Here is a 20,746-nt window from a genome sequence, read left to right on the forward strand (position 1 = left end):
AGTTTAACGGCAACAAAAGTGAATTTATTGGGTATGGTGTAATCAAAATGTAGCACACAGCTTTGTAGACAATTAAGTACAGTATTTTCCGGACTATAAGGCGCACCGGTCTATAAGGCGCACCTTCAATGAATGGCCCATTTTAAAACTTTGGCCATATATAAGGCGCACCGGACTATAAGGTGCACCATTAATGCATTATGTCAGATTTTTCATCCAAATCAAATCATTCTTCAGTTTATCTTTTTTATTTCAACTTCAGATGCAACAAATTACTTTATAAGCACAAACTAATGATCCATAGTTTTTTTGATTCATGATTCACAGTCTTCAGCGGGCCACTTATGATTGATTTCATGACACAATGCTTCGTGCCAGTTTAAATTTAAGAATTTGGTCCATATATAAGGCACACTGTTGGCTTTTGAGAAAATTTGAAGTTTTTAGGTGCGTCTTATAGTCCGGAAAATACGGTAATTGATTTGGGATACACCTTCTATATACACTTGTGATAGTAAGATAAAGCTTCAAATTTGCTTCATGAACCAGTTGAATTTTTTTGACTGCTCTAGATGGCACTTGGCTTAAAAAGTATGCGATTTAAGAAATAGTAATTCAGTGTACTTTCAGGCCTTTTTCAATCAGCCATCAAAACGTCCACGGCTAGGTCACCTTTGTGATGTTTCTTAAAACAGTGTCTGTAAAGTTAATGAAAATTTTTATTAGAATCCATGATGTGTTTTCTTATGTGACACAAAGGATTTCAGTCAGTGTTCATTACCTGCTTACTTGGCGCCTTTCTCATACAAAACACAATTGCAGGAAATGGAGGGAATGGTGGCATGTGCCAATAAATTGAAATTGTATTCCTTATGCCTGTGCACCTCGCCACTGTTTACCAAGCGGTGAATAAAAAACAAGCAATCAACTTTATCATCTCGCTCTTATTTCCTGTCCGTGGAGACTCGAGAGAAACAAATAGAGGAAAACATAATCCCTTGACTCACAGAGCCAAAACACACAGACTGAATAAAACGGCTTACGGGAGACAGGGACGATTCAATCCTACGGATTCCTGCAATTAGTTGAGGCATGAAGAGAACATCTGTAGAATTCTTGTGGGGGATGTTCAAGCTTGGCTTTATGTGTTAGAAAATCCCACGATAGTACATTAATCATAACCTGTACACTACTTTTTTTTTAATTATTAAAAACATGTGTGATTTACTTGAACAGTTTTGTCTTTTCGAACAATGGTCTCCTTTGTGTTTTTAGAGTTTGCTGTGCTGGAACTAGACTCAGGTGACTAACCATTTAACTACTGAGCGATGGGTGAAAGTCAAAATAATAAAAACAGCTCTCAGTGTTACTCTACTGCAAATTGTTGGAGTAATAATATATATAATGTTCATCAACACTGAACAATATTATTAAACAAAAGCAGCTCTAAAGCAAAGAAATACAAACTTATTCTTGTCTTCCAAAACATCAATCCACAAGGGGTTGTTATGGTTTCGCAACTCTGGAAAGGATTTATCTGTTTTCTCCTTAACTTTTGCTGAGCACTTGGTGTGAGGATATTTAGTTTTACCATCTGAAACCCTCAGATAAATATTCACAGTGTAAATCATGTCCTGTTCTGAGGCGCAGGGGCAAAAGTAAGGTAGATATGCAGGACTCAATGGCAGGAAGTGCCCCTTTGAGACACCTAAGTGATATTGCAAGGTTAAACAAGCAGGACACATTGCAATGTTGTCCTTAACTAAATCAATGTTTTCATTCCGATTCACTCGTTTTGGGGCGAAACAACTCTTTTAAAGCCAAACTATGATGGCGTCGTGAAGCTGTCTTTTTTTTCCCCTCTGTCTCTCTCTCGTTCTCTTTCAGACCCAACTGCATAGCATCAACATTACACGTTGTTATTAGTTCATGGTTCTGCTCACTATCTACACAATCAGAAAGTCAAAATTTACCTTTTAGAGCACCGGTGTCAAACTCAAGGCCCGGGGGCCCAGATACGGCCCGCCACATCATTTTATGCGGCCCGCAAAGACAAATTATGCATCAAATTTGTGTGTCATTACTAAAATTACAAATTGTTTTTATTAAAAAAAAATAACGCTTGCAATTTCTATTACCATTCATCATTTTAAAATATTTGAACAGTTTTTACTAGTCCCTGATTTCAAAACTAGTTATTCGTTAATTTGTTTTGGCGTTGACAGTCATAATGGCTCTCCGAAGGAAACGAGGACCACAAAAATGATTTTGACGCCCCTGATTTAGAGTTTCTGTACTGTTGAATCGTGTTTGGCTGCAGTGATGGGACGAAACTGAGTTGCCATGTGTAACAGCTACGTCACATCAGTGACATCTTCACTCATACACACATTTAATGTTAACATGGAATTCAGATGTAGAATTAATTATTGTGATGTATATACAATGGCTGACCATGGCAGTGACGTATCGAGACTCTTAAACGGGTCAAGAAAACGAGGCAATCAGCCTGCAGAAATTTATTTCGAAATTTCTAAAATCTTCAGTGGTTTAGTTGTGAAGGGTCAGTTTGTCACATGTCCAATATATATGCCCACACACAAACTGTGTCAAGACTATTTTTCCATGGTCCTAAAAGTGTGTGTGTGTCTGTTTGTGTGTGCATGTGTGTCCGCACCCTTTGATCCACAGTCAGGACATGGAAAACGCCTTCCATTTCCTCTCCTGTAACATCTCAAACACACTTTTGCAATCTATGGCCGTGTCTCAAAGCTTTGGGAGTTGCCGTAAAAGTGATGAGATGAAGGTTAAAGAAACATTACAATCATGCCAGTCACGTCAGACATACACGTTTCTGTTTTTGTTGGAGAAAGTATGGTAGAGCTAACCTCAACCCTGTAACCTGCCAACGTTCAAATTTTACCAGACTGAAGATTGTCAATTCAAGAAAGTATCCTATTAATATGATTTTATAAAGGAGAAAATACAATATTTTCAATTAAGTAACGATTATCTTCAGAACTGTTCCTACAAAGAAATAAGAGTCAGCAAGAATCAAAATTGATTCATCTCATTGTTCTTGTTGCATTTCTTTCTTGATCTTATGTTCTAAAATTCAATTCACACAAAATATGACTGAAGCCAATGAAGGTCCCTTCATGGGAAATGAAGCTTGCATCGGTCTGCCTCATTTCCCAATAAGGGACTGAGCAGTCTGTTTAATCTATTGCCGTATAAACACAAACATTAACCAAAAGGTCATCACAATCAAAACATGTTAAAGTGACCATTTTTGGTGTTGGCGAAATGATCTACAGACACACCTGGAACTGGATTAATTTAGCGTGGGCATTACGCATAGATATCAGTCCAAATATTTACTAAGACCGAGCAACTTGGGTTTGTGTCGCCAGGCTGGGTTCCAGTTGAGATTAGACAGAGCCATTGGGCCACCTAGCAACATGCTATCTATCACTACCAATTTAAATAAAAACATTCATGTGATTATTTTGTTAGCACTGAGCGAACAAAGAAATCTCTTCCCTCCATGGCTGGCTCACATCCCCTCCACCCTATTGCATCCCACCACACCTATTTTTATGTAGTGGGTATTGAAATAGAACTTGAGTCCACCTACGCAAAGGGTGTGAATGTTCATATGTGTCATACATGGACGGATATGCTCATGTTCCAAGCTTGGATGTTTGAATTCACCCCAAATTCAATTCGAACATTATTTCTTTCCATATGAGACTCATTGTTTGTCACAAGAGGAAGGAGGGTGAAAGAGTTTGCTCACATTCCGACACTCCCGACTGACCATACGTTACCTCAGTAAAGAATGAGAAAATACAAAACTGGTTTCCATAATTGTGATTCTCATCACATTGCCTTTTCACTGGAGGAAGTGAGTCCATTCGCTTGTGTTACTTCCTCTTCCAGGTTCAGCCACTTGAGAGAGGAGACAGCGAAAAGGTGAACAATGATTACAGATTTAGAACTACGAAGCAAAAATTAGCATCTACTTCCTTGTGTTTTATTGTTCCCGAAGGATGTTAGTTCATGATACTTACGGTAAATTCGATCTTGAATCATATTCTTGAAGCTCCTAAAGAAATACTCTCCGAGTACCGCCACAATGACTAACATTCCAATACAGCAGCATACCAGACCCAAGTAATTATCAAAAATGAATCCAGATTTTCTTTCATTCCTAAAAATGATCTTCCATTGTACAAAAACACACTTGTAGCTATTGAAAAAAAAAGAATTGTACTAAAATAGTTTGAATTCCAAGAAAGACCTAAATAATTAAAAGCCACTAGTAGTACCACACTTGGAATATTACATGTGGAGTCCTACAGGGATCAATACTTGTCCCTCTATTGTTTAGCATCTAAATTTTTCCACTTGGTGAGATTTTATGTCATTAGTTTTTACTGTTATGATGATGATACCCAATTATATATGACGTCCAGAATAATAAATCAGCACAACTTTTGGAGGAGTGCCTTACTGAGATTAAACAATGGATGTCTTTTGGTTTGGAAGTCATTCAACTATTTGGATACATGCAAATGAAAAGTCAATTTTTCATAAAGTGTGGAAATACACACGCACGTGCACACGCACACCTCGCGCCCAGTCAGACTTTACTTTGCGCTAGACTTGCTTTCGGAATAAAAATATGCCCCATGGCGTACCGTATGATTCAAGAACTTTACATTCAGTTAAATTCTACGGGATTTCGATTTGCTTCGATGTGCCAGGGCTGTAGCTATCGTCATGATTATTCACGTGGTGCGCATATTTCATAAAGGGTGATATCACAGACTTATCGTGGGGTGCGACACGATGCAAGGACTGAACATTTTCAAATGTAACAAATTGATTTGTTGAAATCAAAATGGATTTTCCCTATTCTAATCACTTTTCAGTACACATCTTTTATAGGTATATACCATGTGTGTACTCACATAGGTCTATATATAGACGTAATTTAGACGTCTATTTTAGGTCTATAATATAGCCTAAAATAATAGACGTATATATCAGGTGACAGAAACAACCAATCCACGTGTACGGATCAATATGCTTGTTAAACACAAATCAAAACAACTTCTGTACTTTTTCTATACAACTTACAGCTGGTTGAGACTTTAAAATTTCGAAATATGATCATATTTGAAGTTTTTAATTTAGACGTTTATTTTAGGTCTATACCGAGACCAGTTTTAGACATCTAAATTAGGTTTATACATATACCAGACGTCTAATAGACGAGGTATGTATGTAGTGTGTATAACTGCGTGTGTGATATACTGTATGTGTGTAAATTACCGTAATTTTCGGAATATAAATCGCACCGGAGTATAAGTCGCACCAGCCATAAAATGCCCAAAAAAGTGAAAAAAAAAACATATATATGTATATAAGTCGCTCCTGAGTATAAGTCGCCCCCCCACCCAAAAAAAACGCGAGTTACAGTCCGGAAATTACGGTAGCTACTATATAGTATGTACAGTCTTTTTGTTGTTGTTGTACTTTTACACAAATACAGGGCTTAAATCAGCTGTACCTGTGTTACCTGTCTTTTTTTTTTTTTTTTTTTTTACAGTGTGTACCTTAGTCACTTCTGGGTGACTCGGGGATGTGACAAGACAAGCTACTGTCCTCTCAGAAGATGATCAGTCATGGGGAAAGTATGTGTGCGTGTGACTGAATGTGCGTGCGTGCGTGTGTGTTAATGAGCCAGTATGTTTGTGATAAGGTTTAAGAGCTGCAGGGGGAGGGGTTGTGCAAGCGGACCCACCAGAACTGAACTTCCTTCCTGTGCTGCTCGAACTAGAGAAGGACATGGTTTTATAAATGGACGGTATAATGTGGAGCTTCCAGTATCCTCGGCAAGTTTGCATCGTCGAACACAGCCAGACATCTTTCTTTTGACCAATAATCTCTTCAATCATCGACACCATGATTGCTTTCCTCATGCGTGCGCTCCTACTTTGCGGGCTGCAGCAAACTGTGCTGTCTTTGCGCGGATATTGCACAGATGATTATTGTTACGCTCTTTTTAAGGGACTTAAAAACTTTCAGGGAGCCCAGAAAAGCTGCCAAGATTCCGGTGGAGATTTGTTGTTATTCCTCGACGCGGAAGAGCAAGGACAATTACTAGAAGGCATGAGCGGCAGTTTTTGGTTCGATCCTTCTGGGACGGTCACAGGCGTCCATAACTGCACTTCTTGCTCGGTGTCGATGGGAGGCAACCTGATAATCCAAACGACCCCGTGCGGAAACAAACTCTCAGGGTACATTTGCCAATTTCCCATCAAGGAGCCTTGTGGCGCAATCTCCGTAGTAGCGGGAGACGCTCAGTTGAAATATTTTGCGCCAATGAACTTTGCTGTAAACGCCACTTCACTTTATTTCCCTGCCGGAACGACTGCCGAAGTGGAGAAGATGGGCACCTTACATCTGGACGCCAAGTATTTGTGTTTTCAATCAATTTGGCTGCCAGCTCCGTGGAACTGCGAGGTGATGGGAGGCGGCTGCGAATACGGTTGCAACGCCACATCCGGCTCCTGCGTGTGTGGGGACGGAGCACATCTCCACGCCAACCTCATCACCTGCGACCATGATCCATGCGATCGTTGCGCGCACCAGTGTGACAACGCCACCCAAGCGTGCATATGCCGTGAAGGCTTCACGCTGGCCCCAGACGAGAAAAGCTGCGTGGACGTGGACGAGTGCCAGCAATTGGATGCTTGCAAGTTAGAGGGTGAGGAGTGCGTGAATTCACATGGTGGCTTCGAGTGCAGGTGCAAAGATGGTTTCGAGGAGGAGGACGGCGTGTGCGTGGATGTGAGCATCTGTGAAGAATGTGAGCATATGAATTGCATTAAATCGAACGGCGCGTATGCGTGCGCGTGTCGTGAGGGGTTCATAGTGTCCAAAGAGGACCCCACAAAGTGTCGGATGTACTGCGACAAGCTGGACTGCCCAGCTAATTGCATCCCAAATCCTACTTTGGAGGAGAAGGATATGCATCAGTGTTTCTGCCCTGAAGGTTATGTCAAAGACATCCGCAACAGCACTGCATACTGCACCGACATCGATGAGTGTGAGATTCTTATGCAGTGTGAACACAATTGTGTAAACACATTTGGGAGTTTTGTGTGTACTTGTGCAGAGGGTTTTGAGTTGTTTGATGAATATATGTGCATCCACCCGAGCGAGGATGGAGGGACCCCAGTGTACCCCACGGAGGCTGAGCCCCATCCAGCCATCGTGCCGTCTTACGTCAAAACAGGTAGCATACTTGGCATTACTGTGTTCCTGTTGCTTTGCCTGGGGTTGCTCTTCTTGCTGGTTAGGAACTTGTCCAAACGTTGCGGTAGTCTTGATCTTTCTTCCCTCAAAGGGTCCGATATGGATATTTTCTACCTGCAGCAAGTCACCACAGAGACATACAAGCGGTTATCTTTTGATAAGGAGTCAAAATATGACTCACAAAGACTTTAACCACAATGCTGATAAGAACCGGCACGTGCATGGATAAACGGCGAGGTTTTTAGTCAGGGTTCATTAAATGTTGAAAATAATTTTTAAATTTTAGTTTTCCTTGTCACCTAAAGATTTTGAATTTCCGTTTTTGTTGTGATATAAAATTTTGAATTTCTTGGTGATGAAAAAAAAACTGCAGTTGTTACACCAAAACTGATAAAAACTCAACATTAAGTTTGCAAACATTCAGATCTCAACGTTGAGATACCAGCTTTATTCATCAATATTTTTTTTAAAAAGCAATAATAATTCTTTGTCATCATTTAACCAGTTAAGAGTTTTGATATGATGAAGCCCTCGCTGTTTCAACTGGGTTGCGTCGACTTTTCATACACACTGAAGCTTCCATTTACTTCTTTAGTACCAATAAAGTTATTGACTATGTTGGTTGCATTAACAGAAGTTATGCCCCAAGTTAAATACAAATGCTGTTTGTTTGTTTTTTTAAATTATGTGGCCAATTTTAGCAAGAGGTGCCTTTTTTTTTTTTTGCTTGAACTTTTTTTTTTCTCTGCACGTGTCTGCAACTAAGATGTTACCAAAGCTACATATGCTGGAATTTAGATTAGCAGCCATTGATGCACATAAACCAAAACACTGTTTTTTGTTCTTTTAAAAGTTAATATTCCTGACTATGAATGGTGTTGGGAAGTTTCATTTTTATTTGAATGATTACATTTCACAGTGATAAAGTCTCCTGATTGTCAAATTGAAAAAAAGTCCTGTTTTGTATAACGGAATAGAAATGAATACTTTTTTTTTTTTTTACATCTGATTCATCAATACATTAATTGATTAAATAATGCAGCCCTAATTCTTAGTACTTATATAATATATTTCATAATAAGGTACTTCATTCAGTTCTCTACCAAAGCTTCCGAATTGGTACAAAACTGCTGTCGTTGTCCAACTCAAACTTTGGTGAAATGTGCTTTTCATTGAACAATATTTGGTCTGCATTAAGAAATTACACAAATCCCAGATTTAAGCTATGTATCACAATTCTAAGAAATTCATTGTTTTTATTCAAACAAACAAATGAAACTACTTCCACTTTATCAAGAAATAAAAAAAGGGCCATTACAATCAGCTCAGTTTGTTGTATGCATGAATTAAGTAGTTGTTGTTTTTTGTCCATGTCTGATGAAGTGTGGTTTTGAAGCTAAACACTGGCTGATGCTTTAACCTGAACTTGTTTTCTATCATGACTTCTCTCAACAACAATATCATAACACTGTCTTTAAAAACACTAAGCTAAACATTCACTGTAAGTACACTTGTGGTCAACATTTGATTTCTGCAAACTCAAGTGGATGTTTTAATGCTGACCTTTGTGTAAAATAATTTGCAACATTGAAATTGCAATAATAAACTCAGTGTTAACTTAATTGATACCTCTCTGAAAATGTAAATATGTGTTTGCGATTAGCTAGGGTGTCATTTGATTGTCAAAATGTACTTACTGTAGAAGCTGAGTGCATAATTATATTATAAGTTGATAGATATTCCATGCCAACATTTTAGATGAAAATATGCATGTGTTCAGAACATTACTGTCAAAAACACCTTGAATGTAAAACTGCTGCTATATGAGCTACATAATTGCTAACGTGAAAGAATAAGAATAATGCCACCTCATCATTATGTGCCCAAATTCAACTGTATAACACATGTGCCTTTTCTCCGACATTAAATGTTGAATTTATGACTGACTGACTGACTGACTGTTAAGGAACATCTCATTTGATTGAAATCCATTTGAGTTTCCACAAAAGAAACATGTTAAATGGATGTCAACGTATTGATATGTTTTATGTGGTTGTACTTTGTACTAACACAGGACTGCTTATTATGTAGTTATAACATCCTGACAGTATTTCTTTTCTACCATTGTGATGCAATACAGTTCTATCCACTTTACTGTACAACAATAGTAATGCAATTAAATTGATAATTCTATGACAGTGGCCAGACTGTGGATTATTGTTTTTGATTAAAAAAAAAACATTCCTGGCCTCATAAAAGATTTCAAGTATTTCAAATATTTTTACCTTCAGCTCCCCCCTGGAGTCTAAAATACTTTAGCAGCCTTCTGTTTGAGTTTTAGAAGTGAATACAATTAGCATACGAATATGTTGGGCCATATAATCTGAATATCGAGGATATAAAATGAAACTTCAAACAATTTCCATACACTGCAGACTGTGCAAATCCGCTCACTAGGAGGGGCAACGGGGACAAAGGGGAGGGGGTTAGCGTAAGTGATGGCGTGCGTAAAGCCCTGGTGCGTAATTTGCGGCCGTGGTCTTCTTTGAGGGCGTTTGAGAGGAGAACGTTTCCTGAGAGCCAGTGAGCGCCGTAGAAGGCTGCTTAAGAGCCACTTCCTTCCTATGCTCGGACGCCAACATGGAATGGGGAGATTATAAATGCGAGCCAAACATTTTTTCCAACAAACAAGCGTCTTGGCTGCAGGGATGCATGACCACTTGAACGCACGCTCGTGTTCGAATATGAAGGATGCCACGGGATTGTTCGTTGCTCTGCTGGCTGTGCTGGCTGTGCTGGTGGGGAGGCTCGATGGGCTGGACCCGGACGGTGGGCTCTGTGTTGAGAGCCGTTGTTTCGCCGTGTTCCACCACTCTTGTGACTTTCCGAGCGCGCAGGATCATTGCAAAGAAAGAAACGGGCTTTTAATGACTGTTAGTCTGTCTGAATCACGTGATGTACTGCCTAAACTATTGATGAACTTTTCGGGTCAATTCTGGATCGGTTTGCATCGTTTAACCGCTTGCCCGAATGCAACATCTCGTCTTGAAGGATATGAGTGGATGACAAAAGACACTGGAAGTGATTTTGACAACTGGGCTCCTTCTTTCGACAGCGACTGCACATCTCCACGCTGCGTCATAGTTTCCGATGTGGACGAGCTCCAGTGGGTTCAGGAGCCGTGTGACTCGCCGCGAGTCACCGGCTTCCTGTGCGAGTACCACTTCGAATCCTTCTGCTCGACAATAGATGTTTTCCAGGTGGGAACCCCGGTGTACACCACCCCTTTGGGTTTCGGCGGAGATGATCTGCTCTCCGTGCCGCCCGGAAGCATCGTCACGCTGGAAACGACCAAGCGCAAGTTCGTGTGCGCCGAAACTTGGCTTCAGGCTCCGTGGAGCTGCGAGATCCTCGAAGGAGGTTGCGAGCACAAATGCGCCGTGGATGATGCTTATAAACCTTCTTGCTCATGCCCGCCCGGTTTCTCCATCAACCCCCTGAATGACATCTCATGCGAGGTGGACGCGGGGGACGCGTGCGCGCGTTTAAGGTGCGCGTACGCCTGTTTGGATGGAGATGACGGCGCGCCGCCTTCCTGTGCGTGTGACCACGGTTTCAAACTGGCACCCGATGGAAGGTCTTGCGTGGACATTAACGACTGCTCCGATGAACGCCAATGTCCTGGGGAGCACTTCCGATGCGTCAACACCGTAGGCGGCTTCAAATGCGAATGTGAGGTCGGATTCAAGATGATGAGTGGATTGTGCGTGGATCAGAATGAATGCGGGTCTGCACCATGCGAGCATATGTGCGAAAACAACCTCGGGAGTTACAAATGTTCCTGCTACGATGGATATAAAGTGGACCCGCTGGACACGAGCAAGTGTGAGCTGCACTGTGGGAAGGAGGAGTGCATCGCGGAGTGCGACCCAAATGACAAGTACCAGTGCTACTGCCCTGATGGTTACATAGGGGAGGAGAGGGAGGACCACACCGTATGCATTGACCTTGACGAATGCGGGGATAATTACTGCGATCATGGGTGTAAAAACACTTATGGAAGCTATGTTTGCTCTTGTCGTAAAGGGTTCACTTTGGTAAATGAGGTGTTTTGTGAAAGAAATGAGGATGAAGATGAAGAAGGGGAGGGCTCGGGGGAGTCTGCAACAACTACGATCCCTACAGTGACGCCACACGAGGTCGCTCCAACTCAGCAGCCCTCGGCGGTGACAGTAGGCGGGCTGGTGGCTATAATAGTGTGCTGTGTCCTTTTTGTTGTGTTGGTGGTCTTTTTATGTCAGCACATATTGAGTAAAAGGGGGAAAATGGAGAGCGAGGCGGCATATAAAGACCCGGATGGAGGGGAGACCCACAGTTTACACGGGATGGGGAGTGAAGCGTAATAAATAAGAAGGAAGATGTTAAAGCACAGGTGTCAAACTCAAGGCCCGGGGGCCAGATACAGCCCGCCACATTTTTATGTGGCCCACGAAGACAAATTGTGCATCAAATTCGTGTCATTACTCAAATTGCAAATTGTCTTTACTTTTAAAAATATATATTTTTTTATATATTTGACCAGTTTTTACTTGTCTGATTTGTCAGTTTGTTTTGTAGCTTTTACTGTATATAATATGAGGTGCTCATACATTTATTTGGGTTGACAGTCACAATGGCCCTCCGAAAGACTCTGACTACAATGCAGCCCGCGAAAAAAATGAGTTTGACACCCCTGAATTAAAGCATGACATGTGAATGTAGCGCTGAGGATCCCCCCCGCCTTCCCTTTGCCCTTAAAGTCAATTCACATTGGAATTCATTTTCATTTTGGCTTCAAGCACTGATGGGCGCAAAATATCACAGCAAACAAAACAGAATAAAGGGGAACAGTAACCTCACCAGACTTACATAAAAGCATTTTTCAACATGAAGTTTGGCTTCTCCAACAGACGCAAAAAATGTAAACGTGAACTGATTTTGTACTGAAACGCTAATAAATTGCACACCCTCGATAAAGTTTGTTGTCCGTCTTGAAACTGTCTGATTCTGTCCCCTACTGGCAAAATGAGTGTACTATAACTGAGAGACAAATAACGAGTGTAGAAAAAGCAAATGGAACGCAATAAATAAATGAATGAATAAATGAATAAATAAATAAATAAATAAATAAATAAATAAATAAATAAATAAATAAATAAATAAATAAATAAATAAATAAATAAATAAATAAATAAATAAATAAATAAATAAATAAATAAATAAATGCTAATCAAACAACTATAATCTCGTCAGAATTAATTTTGCGAAACCTGAGCCTGTTATATTGTATCCAAAGTTGACATACTCTCAAGAAACTGGCTATTATGCTGTACGGTAAATAACAAAATGTGGCTGAGGTTAATTTTTAACTTGAAAAAATCCTTAAATTAACTTGTACAAAGGTTGCACAGGATTAAGTGTGATAATGTGATTTCTGGATGTTTTTTTCCCCCCTTTTCTCCCCCAACCAAAATAATGTGAGTTTAAATTATGTGCAACTGATATGCAATTGGAAAACTTGTATTTTAAGATAAAAACTATTATCAGATAAAAATTCCCATATTCTTATGTAAATCGTCAAACATTTTGGAATAACTTTTTTTTTTAAATCTTTTCAAGCATAAAGATGAAATTAGAGACTACTCACAAAAAGCTCCATGTTGAGTTGCACACCCGTCCGTGTCTCTTTTTAGTCATTGATTATTACTTCTCAGGCTTCCTCAAAAATGTGGCTTCCACACCTTCAAGAAGAAAGAAAAAAAATTGTTGCTGGAATGCGGCTCTGCGATTGTCGATGTACTCTGCTGTGAGCAGGTACTTGATATGCTCCACACTGGGCACAAAAACAATCATTCAACTTTAAACATGCTATCTGAAATGAAATATGCCTTCTTTATCGTACCAGCAGAGGGCGCAATCTCACTTGCAGTCATGCTGTTGCACTGCAATCGCTCCTGTCTGCATGACAAGGAATAAGTGAGTAGGCACACCGATGTCATTTGGAATTGACTTAACTGTAGAGTGGAACCTGCTAGAACAAATCAACCCATAAAATTTGACTGCAGTGGGTCAAATTGACCCAATTTAGCAGGTCGGTCCCATTTCCAACAGAGCCGTGTTAAGGATAATAAATGGTTGTGAGAGTCGCTCAGTGGTGGTGTGTTTGTGGATGTGATTGTTTGTCTCTGTACTATGTTGGTCTCCACGAGTGTCTTTTGTTAAATTGCAAAATGCTCTTCTGACAGAGTGACGCAATGACAAAAGGCCTTCTGTTTTATTTCTCCACACAATTTCACTACACTAGTTATGGTGACACAATTTCCATTCTCATATTTAATGAAAAACTCTTCTACACACTCCAGAAATCTTTTTGAAATATTGAAATGTGATTTCATTTGATGGAATTCACCCTTCACTTATGAGTGACAACATTTTCAGGTCCGAGAGATTTCAGGCAGACTTACTATATTCCACTTATTTTAAGTATTTATTTGTGTATGCAACCATCGTAAAATCTTGTTCATTATATGTATAAAGATGATACTATAGAAGTATTAGTACAGTAGTAGTTGTTAAAATTCTAATTGTCACAATTAATCATTAAACTCTATTTTAAGAGGATATATGTATAATAGCTCAAATTAAATTAAAGGCCCAACTATGTTGACAAATAGCAATTCGATTTGCTTGTTTTATGAGGTTAAACTCAATGGTGCGATGAAGCATATGTTGATAGAGTGGCTGGAACAGGAGTAATAACAGTATGGACTTTTGTCTGTTATCAGAGAAACTCATCAGCTGATTAAGTTTTATTTGCGGAAATTAAATTTTCAGAAACTGTCAGTAAATGCCTTTTATGAGTGTAGCAAGCTGCACCAATGAACTATTAACCAATGTAAGGCAAACAGTCTTACGCAACTTCCTTCTCGGTTATGTGCCCCGCTCATTGTGCTTGGGTTGACAGTAGCTGCTTTGGCTCACGTTTAATGTGCCACACCAGGATAATGAACTGCGGGAAGTACAACTTGTGGACCCTGGCTCTTCAGCTGGTCTTCATCTGTGTGATTGTTCAGGTAGGTGTCGCACACTTTGTCCAATGCCAATTGCATTTTTTTTAAAGTTTGTTTACTATAGTTGTTGTATTTTGAAAAAAAAATCTATGAATGCATGTTAACTTGGTCCTGAGTGGACAACATTTTCTCTGATTTGATCTTGTTGTATTTTGTTGAAGACTTAATGTCTATGACAAAGAAACCCAAGAGTTTTATTTCCACATTTTGAGACCAAAGAAGAGTGTGCCAAGAGAAATGACAGCAAACAACAACAGAGGTTAATGATACCAGATCATTTAAGCATTTGGCTGCCTATTTGTACCCTTTTTCTTTTTTATACAGTCACTCCTTTATTTCCTGGAAACCTGATTTTATCTTTGCAAGGAACATGTTGCTTGTCACTTAGGAAGGTTAGGAACTTATAAAGCAACCTTTCTAAAGGTGGATAGTCGAATTAACCACTTGTTGTTTTGGTAATGTAGGTAGTGTCAGAATGTCTTAACTTGCTATTTTTTTTGCAAAACTACATTTATTTTATATATATATATATATATATATATATATATATATATATATATATATATATATATATATATATATATATATATATATATATATATATATATATATATATATTTATTTATTTATTTATTTATATATATATATATATATATATATTTATTTATATATTTATTTATTTATTTATTTATATATTTTATCTATCGATTTTCTTCCATTGATTTGAGGTCGGGTCGCAAGGGCAGACCGTAATTTTCGGACTATAAGTCGCACCGGAGTATAAGTCGCACCAGCCATAAAATGCCCAAAAAAGAGAAAAAAAACCCATATATATGTATATAAGTCGCTCCTGAGTATAAGTCGCCCCCCCCACCCAAACTATGGAAAAACCCGCGACTTATAGTCCGAAAATTACGGTAATCACAACTCTGTCAATTTCTGATTCCCCGTTTTGTTTTCTTTCTACAGGTTGCCAAGTGTGACCCATCTTGTAAAATATACGGCCCTGTAGCCGCTTGTCACAGTCAGAATCACCAATGGGTGCCTGATCTGCCTTCAAACATCACCCACCTCTACTTGGAGATGAACAGAATCAGTGAGATTAATAGCACGTCACTCCAAAATCTGGAGCAACTGCTCGAATTGGATCTTGGGAAGCAGAATGCGACGCTCGTAATAAGGAATAACGCATTCCTCAGACAGACACAGTTGGTTCGCTTAGTTCTGGGTGATAATCTTGGCCTTCAATTGGAGCCACGAGCATTTGCGGGGATGATCAGTTTGAAATACCTCTTCCTTGACCACTGCGATTTGACAGATTCCATATTGGCGCAAAACTACTTTGAGCCGCTCCTGTCCTTACAAGTACTTAATCTTTTCGGGAATTTACTCCGAAAAGTCACTCCTGGACTTTTCTTTCAAAATCTCACTAATTTGGTAGAGATTAACCTCATGTTGAATAAGATTGAACAACTCTGTGAAGAAGATCTCATTGGTTTCAGAGGGAAGTACTTCACACACTTCAATTTAGACTCCAATCATTTGTACAAAATGGCCGCTATGGATTTCGACTGGGGAAGATGCGGAAACCCGTTTCGAGGAATGGCTTTCAACATTCTTGATTTATCAACCAGCGGGTTTAACGTGACCGCAACCCAACAATTTCTTAAAGCGATTCAGGGGACTCCCATTGCTCATCTCATATTCTCCGGCCAATTAGGGAAAGGTTTTTCACACGACAATATACCAGATCCAGACAGGCAAACATTCGAAGGTCTTGCAAACAGCGCAATAAACATTTTTGATTTATCTAAAAACCGAATATTTGCCTTACAGAGAGCCGTCTTCAGTTCTCTGACCGATGCGATAATAATTGATGTGTCGCAAAACAAAATCAATCAAATTACCAACCAAGCCTTCAGTGGTGTTCAGGGAAATCTAAGATTGCTCAACTTGTCGTTCAATCTTCTAGGAGAAGTAGTTTCACACACGTTTAGTAGTCTGACAGAGCTTAGGGTTTTGGATTTGTCTTCTAATCACATTGGAACGCTGGGATATCATGCTTTTGAAGGTCTTCCCAAATTACGAGCATTATATATGACGGGAAACTCCCTGCGGACCTTAGGTTCCCCTGCATCATTGCCAAATCTCGAATTTCTTCTTCTGGGTGACAATCGGTTGGTTAATATATACGCGATAGATAAACTAAGCATTAATCCGATTCACGTGGACGTGACCAATAACCGATTAACAAACCTTGAGGACGTTTATCTCATTTTAAGTCATTTCAAAAATCTGCAGAATTTCTTCTTTGGTGGTAATTCCATTAAGTGGTGCATCCTTGGGCAGAACATTTCAATTCCTTTTAATCATAGTTTACAAGTGCTAGATCTTCATGATAGCTCTCTGCAGTTGGTTTGGGCTGACGGGACATGCCTTGATGTTTTTGATCATCTTGGAGATCTGCTCGGTCTAAATTTAAGCTTCAACTCCCTCAAGAGTCTCCCAAAGGGCATTTTCGATGGTCTCAACTCAATCATTGAGCTTGACCTGTCTTCCAACGCCTTGACCTTTCTGGAGCCAGATGTTTTCCCCAACAGCCTTACAAACCTCGATCTGTCCAACAACTTCTTGGCCTACCCAGATCCAATGACTTTTGATTCCCTCCTCCTCCTCAGCCTTTCGGGAAATCGATTTTACTGCGACTGTCAACTCGAAACCTTCCTGAAGTGGATGAATGACACCAACGTAACCTTCCTCAGTCTAGAGAATTACCAATGCGAGTTTCCGGCTGTTAACTATGACCTTCCACTGCTCAACTACTCCCGGATGGTGGAACCATGTGAGGTGGATGACGATCTGGCGGTCCAAAAACTTAAATTTGCGCTGTTTGTCTTCTCTACTCTTCTCATTCTCACCACCATACTTTGTGGGATTGCTTACGCACGTCTTCGTGGATATATTTATATCACTTACAAAAAAATCGTCACTCGAGTTCTCGAGGGGCCCAAAGCCCCGCCTCCTCTTCAGGACGCTCAGTATGATGTCTATCTTTGCTTCAGCAACACAGACTTCATGTGGGTAGAAGCTGCTTTACTGAAAAAACTGGACAATAGGTTCTCTGAAGAGAACATCCTGCACTGTTGTTTCGAGGCCAGAGACTTCCTGCCTGGTGAAGATCACCTCTCCAACATTAGAGATGCCATCTGGGGCAGTAGAAAGACTTTGTGTATCGTCTCCAAAGACTTCCTTAAAGGTAAGGACAACGTGTATTTTCTTGATCACAGGAAAGATACATAGAGTTACATTCTGTATATTACTCAATTCAACCCGACTGAGAACTTTTTTAATCCATCCATTGGAGCCTATTCCAGCCCCTCCTAGTTATGGATCTTTGGAATCATCATAATTTTTGTTCCCGAAGTATGACATGTACCAGTGACCGAATGTGATCCTGATTTCAGTCAATCAGAAAAATCTAGATTATCAGATGCATCTGAAAATATTAACCTGCTAGATTAGCACGTGTAATGACATGTTTTTCTTTTGTTTCCAAACATTTCCATATCTAATTTTATTATCCCCCCATCCCCCCCCCCCCTCCCTTCAGATGGCTGGTGCTTGGAGGCATTTACCTTGGCTCAGGGCCGCATGCTGACTGAGCTAAAAAATGTTCTGATTATGCTGGTGGTCGGGAAGGTCAGTGCTTCTCCATGAATATTCTCCGATATATATATATAGATGCCATATTTTGATGTAATCCAACAAAAGGTGGCTCACTACCAGCTGATGAAATACAATGCAGTCCGAGCGTTCGTCCAGAGGAGAGAGTACCTGATCTGGCCAGAGGACCCTCAGGACCTAGAGTGGTTTTATGAGCGCCTGGTTTCCAACATCCTCAAAGAGACTGAGGTGAAGAAATTTGACCAGGAAGCGCCAAAGCCTGACACTCCACCTGGAAACGACATTCAACTTCAGAACATTGAAGCACGGCTATGACCTGTCAACAAGAACATCTGAATGAAAAAGCACTCCTGCTGTAGGGATGTGATGACAGCCTTTGTTATCCACAATAGTTAAAAGAAAGAAAACAGGTGTTACAAAGACGCAGGAATCAATCATTGATTTTATAGCAATTCCATTTTGACCGCATTGTTATATAGCACAGGTGTCAAACTCAAGGCCCGGGGGCCAGATACGGCCGGCCACATCATTTTATGTGGCCCGCGAAGACATATTGTGCATCAAATTAGTGTGTCATTACTAGAATTGCAAATTGTCTTCACTCTTAATATCTTTTTTTTTTTTTAATATTTGACCAGTTTTTACTCGTCTGATTTGAAAACAAATTATTTGTCAGTTTGTTTTGTAGCTTTTACTGGATTTTGGTTATAATATGAGGTGCTCATACATTTATCATAATGGCCCTCCGAAAGAAGCTATGACTACCACGCGGCCCGCCAAAAAAATGTTTGACACCCCTGTTATACAGTAAGGAGAAACAACTTTCAATTGTCACCACTAAATGGGAGCAGTGTTTTTTTTTTTCTCCCCTTAGTTGATTTTAAATTGCGATTTTGACTGGCCCCATACTTGACTGGATACTGTCGCACTATTACCACACTCTTTTTCAATCCAAAATGAGGACGAAAAACAATAGCATTTCCCCAAAGGGACATTTTGGTTTGAGAGCGTACAGCTCGGGTCATCAGGCTTCTTTTAACGACCAAGTTACTGAAAACAGGAAGCTACTGGGAAGAGGACCACTTCCATCCTGTTTCCATTTTAGGAAAGAAAAGAAAAAACGCAGCGCTAACTTGAGCTAATTGTTTAAGACAAATGCTGAAGTTATTGAAAAAGGATCTAACTTGAAATTCACAAATAGTATTTTTTTTTTTGCATTTGTTTTTAAAGGAGACTCACTTTCCTCCCAATCAAACTCATTCAGCAACACTCAGAGATATTCCGTTTTCTTTTCATAGTTCCTTTCATTTTGAAATATATTTGTAATAACCATCACCTAGGCAAAAAGATTTTGGTTAAAAAAAAGACATCTGGTCTAGACTGATTAAACATTAGTACACTGTTTCCTCTCCATAAATCTGGTTTCTTCCGCTGTCTCTGGCGAGATCTAATTTGAAAAGGTGAAGCAAATGTTTAAACTCTGAATCACTGTGACCTCTTCACGGTTATTTAAAGCTTGCTGGAATATACAACATGAGTTCTACTGCCCCCTTGAAAAATTAAATAAGCCACGCCCCTTTCCACAGCTAATATTTGACCTCTGTTTAAATCAACATCATCACAGAGGTGCTTGTTGTCTCATGGTCAGTTTTGCGCAAGAGAAGAATGAGGTAGTCACGGATGAGATGGAAGCAAATGTCAAAATAAATATACATGTGATCCTCCAACGTGGGAGGTCAAAACCTAGAATGTTTCTAATTGTACATATGTGAGGGAAAAAAAAAAATCCATAGCAAGTGGTTACTGGGTGACTCCTCTGAGATTCACTTATGAATTTTATATTGAAGCTCTAAGAGCAAAAAGTGTCAAGAAGTTAAAATAAACTGCTAAATTTGCCGTTTCAAAGTAGGCTTTGAAAACACACCGCTGCTTGATGTACCACATCACAAGAAAGGCAATAAACACACGGAGGGAGCTCTGATGTATCTCCCAAGTATTAAAAAAAACTAAAATGATCATAGCCAACTGAACTACCTCAGACTTGTAGATAAATTTACAATCACCTCCAAGAGTTTTCTTTTTTTTTTTTTTGTTGGAAACACACGATATTCAGGTTTCACATAAAAAAAAAAAAAAAAGTTTTATGGACCAAGCAAATCACCAAACCTTATTCCAAATAGAGAATCCATTTCACCTCCTAAAGAGGAAACTGAAAGGAGAAATGTAAACACCAAAAAGTTAGCTTGACTTTTAAATCTAATATTGATGTGAAACCCAAATGTCTTCAGAATACAACGAAAGGAATGGCCGTTCCAATTTTTTTGAAGGGGACTTGAGCTCCCTATATATTTCTCATGTAGTAAATGACAACAAAATCCTATTTGCGCTATGAAAATCACTTTATGACCCATCATAACAATGTTGGGCTATCTGTGAAGGAATCTGATCTTGTGCAAATCAAAATAAAAGTAAACTGAAGCCTAACTTTGAATCCTGCCAATTACTTGAGGTCAGACACGCAGCAGGAAAGGCGCTGCTATTTCTGAGCCAATTATGAATATTTACTTATAAAATACTCATATTTTGTAGTTGGTGGCATCTGTTGATAAACAGGACAAATACGG

At 39.6% G+C, this 20,746-nt stretch overlaps 3 protein-coding genes across 3 annotated transcripts; all 3 read left to right on the plus strand.

The window, feature by feature from the left end:
• The first annotated feature begins 5,752 nt into the window (after positions 1–5,752).
• Positions 5,753–9,530, plus strand: LOC133146501 (thrombomodulin-like). The gene has a single exon (XM_061270309.1). The coding sequence runs from the start codon at positions 5,974–5,976 to the stop codon at positions 7,519–7,521; it is 1,548 nt and encodes a 515-aa protein (XP_061126293.1). The 5' UTR covers positions 5,753–5,973; the 3' UTR covers positions 7,522–9,530.
• Positions 9,531–9,844: 314 nt separating this feature from the next.
• Positions 9,845–12,345, plus strand: LOC133146497 (thrombomodulin-like). Its single transcript, XM_061270305.1, has one exon. The coding sequence runs from the start codon at positions 9,990–9,992 to the stop codon at positions 11,730–11,732; it is 1,743 nt and encodes a 580-aa protein (XP_061126289.1). The 5' UTR covers positions 9,845–9,989; the 3' UTR covers positions 11,733–12,345.
• A 1,968-nt stretch (positions 12,346–14,313) lies between these two features.
• tlr5a (toll-like receptor 5a) lies at positions 14,314–18,741 on the plus strand. The gene is made up of 4 exons (XM_061270295.1): positions 14,314–14,441; positions 15,408–17,694; positions 18,049–18,137; positions 18,210–18,741. Exons 1-4 carry the CDS (start codon positions 14,355–14,357, stop codon positions 18,435–18,437), a joined length of 2,691 nt encoding a protein of 896 aa, XP_061126279.1. The 5' UTR covers positions 14,314–14,354; the 3' UTR covers positions 18,438–18,741.
• The last annotated feature ends 2,005 nt before the right edge of the window (positions 18,742–20,746 follow it).

Source organism: Syngnathus typhle, linkage group LG22, assembly GCF_033458585.1.
Source record: "Syngnathus typhle isolate RoL2023-S1 ecotype Sweden linkage group LG22, RoL_Styp_1.0, whole genome shotgun sequence".
Lineage (NCBI taxonomy): Eukaryota > Metazoa > Chordata > Actinopteri > Syngnathiformes > Syngnathidae > Syngnathus > Syngnathus typhle.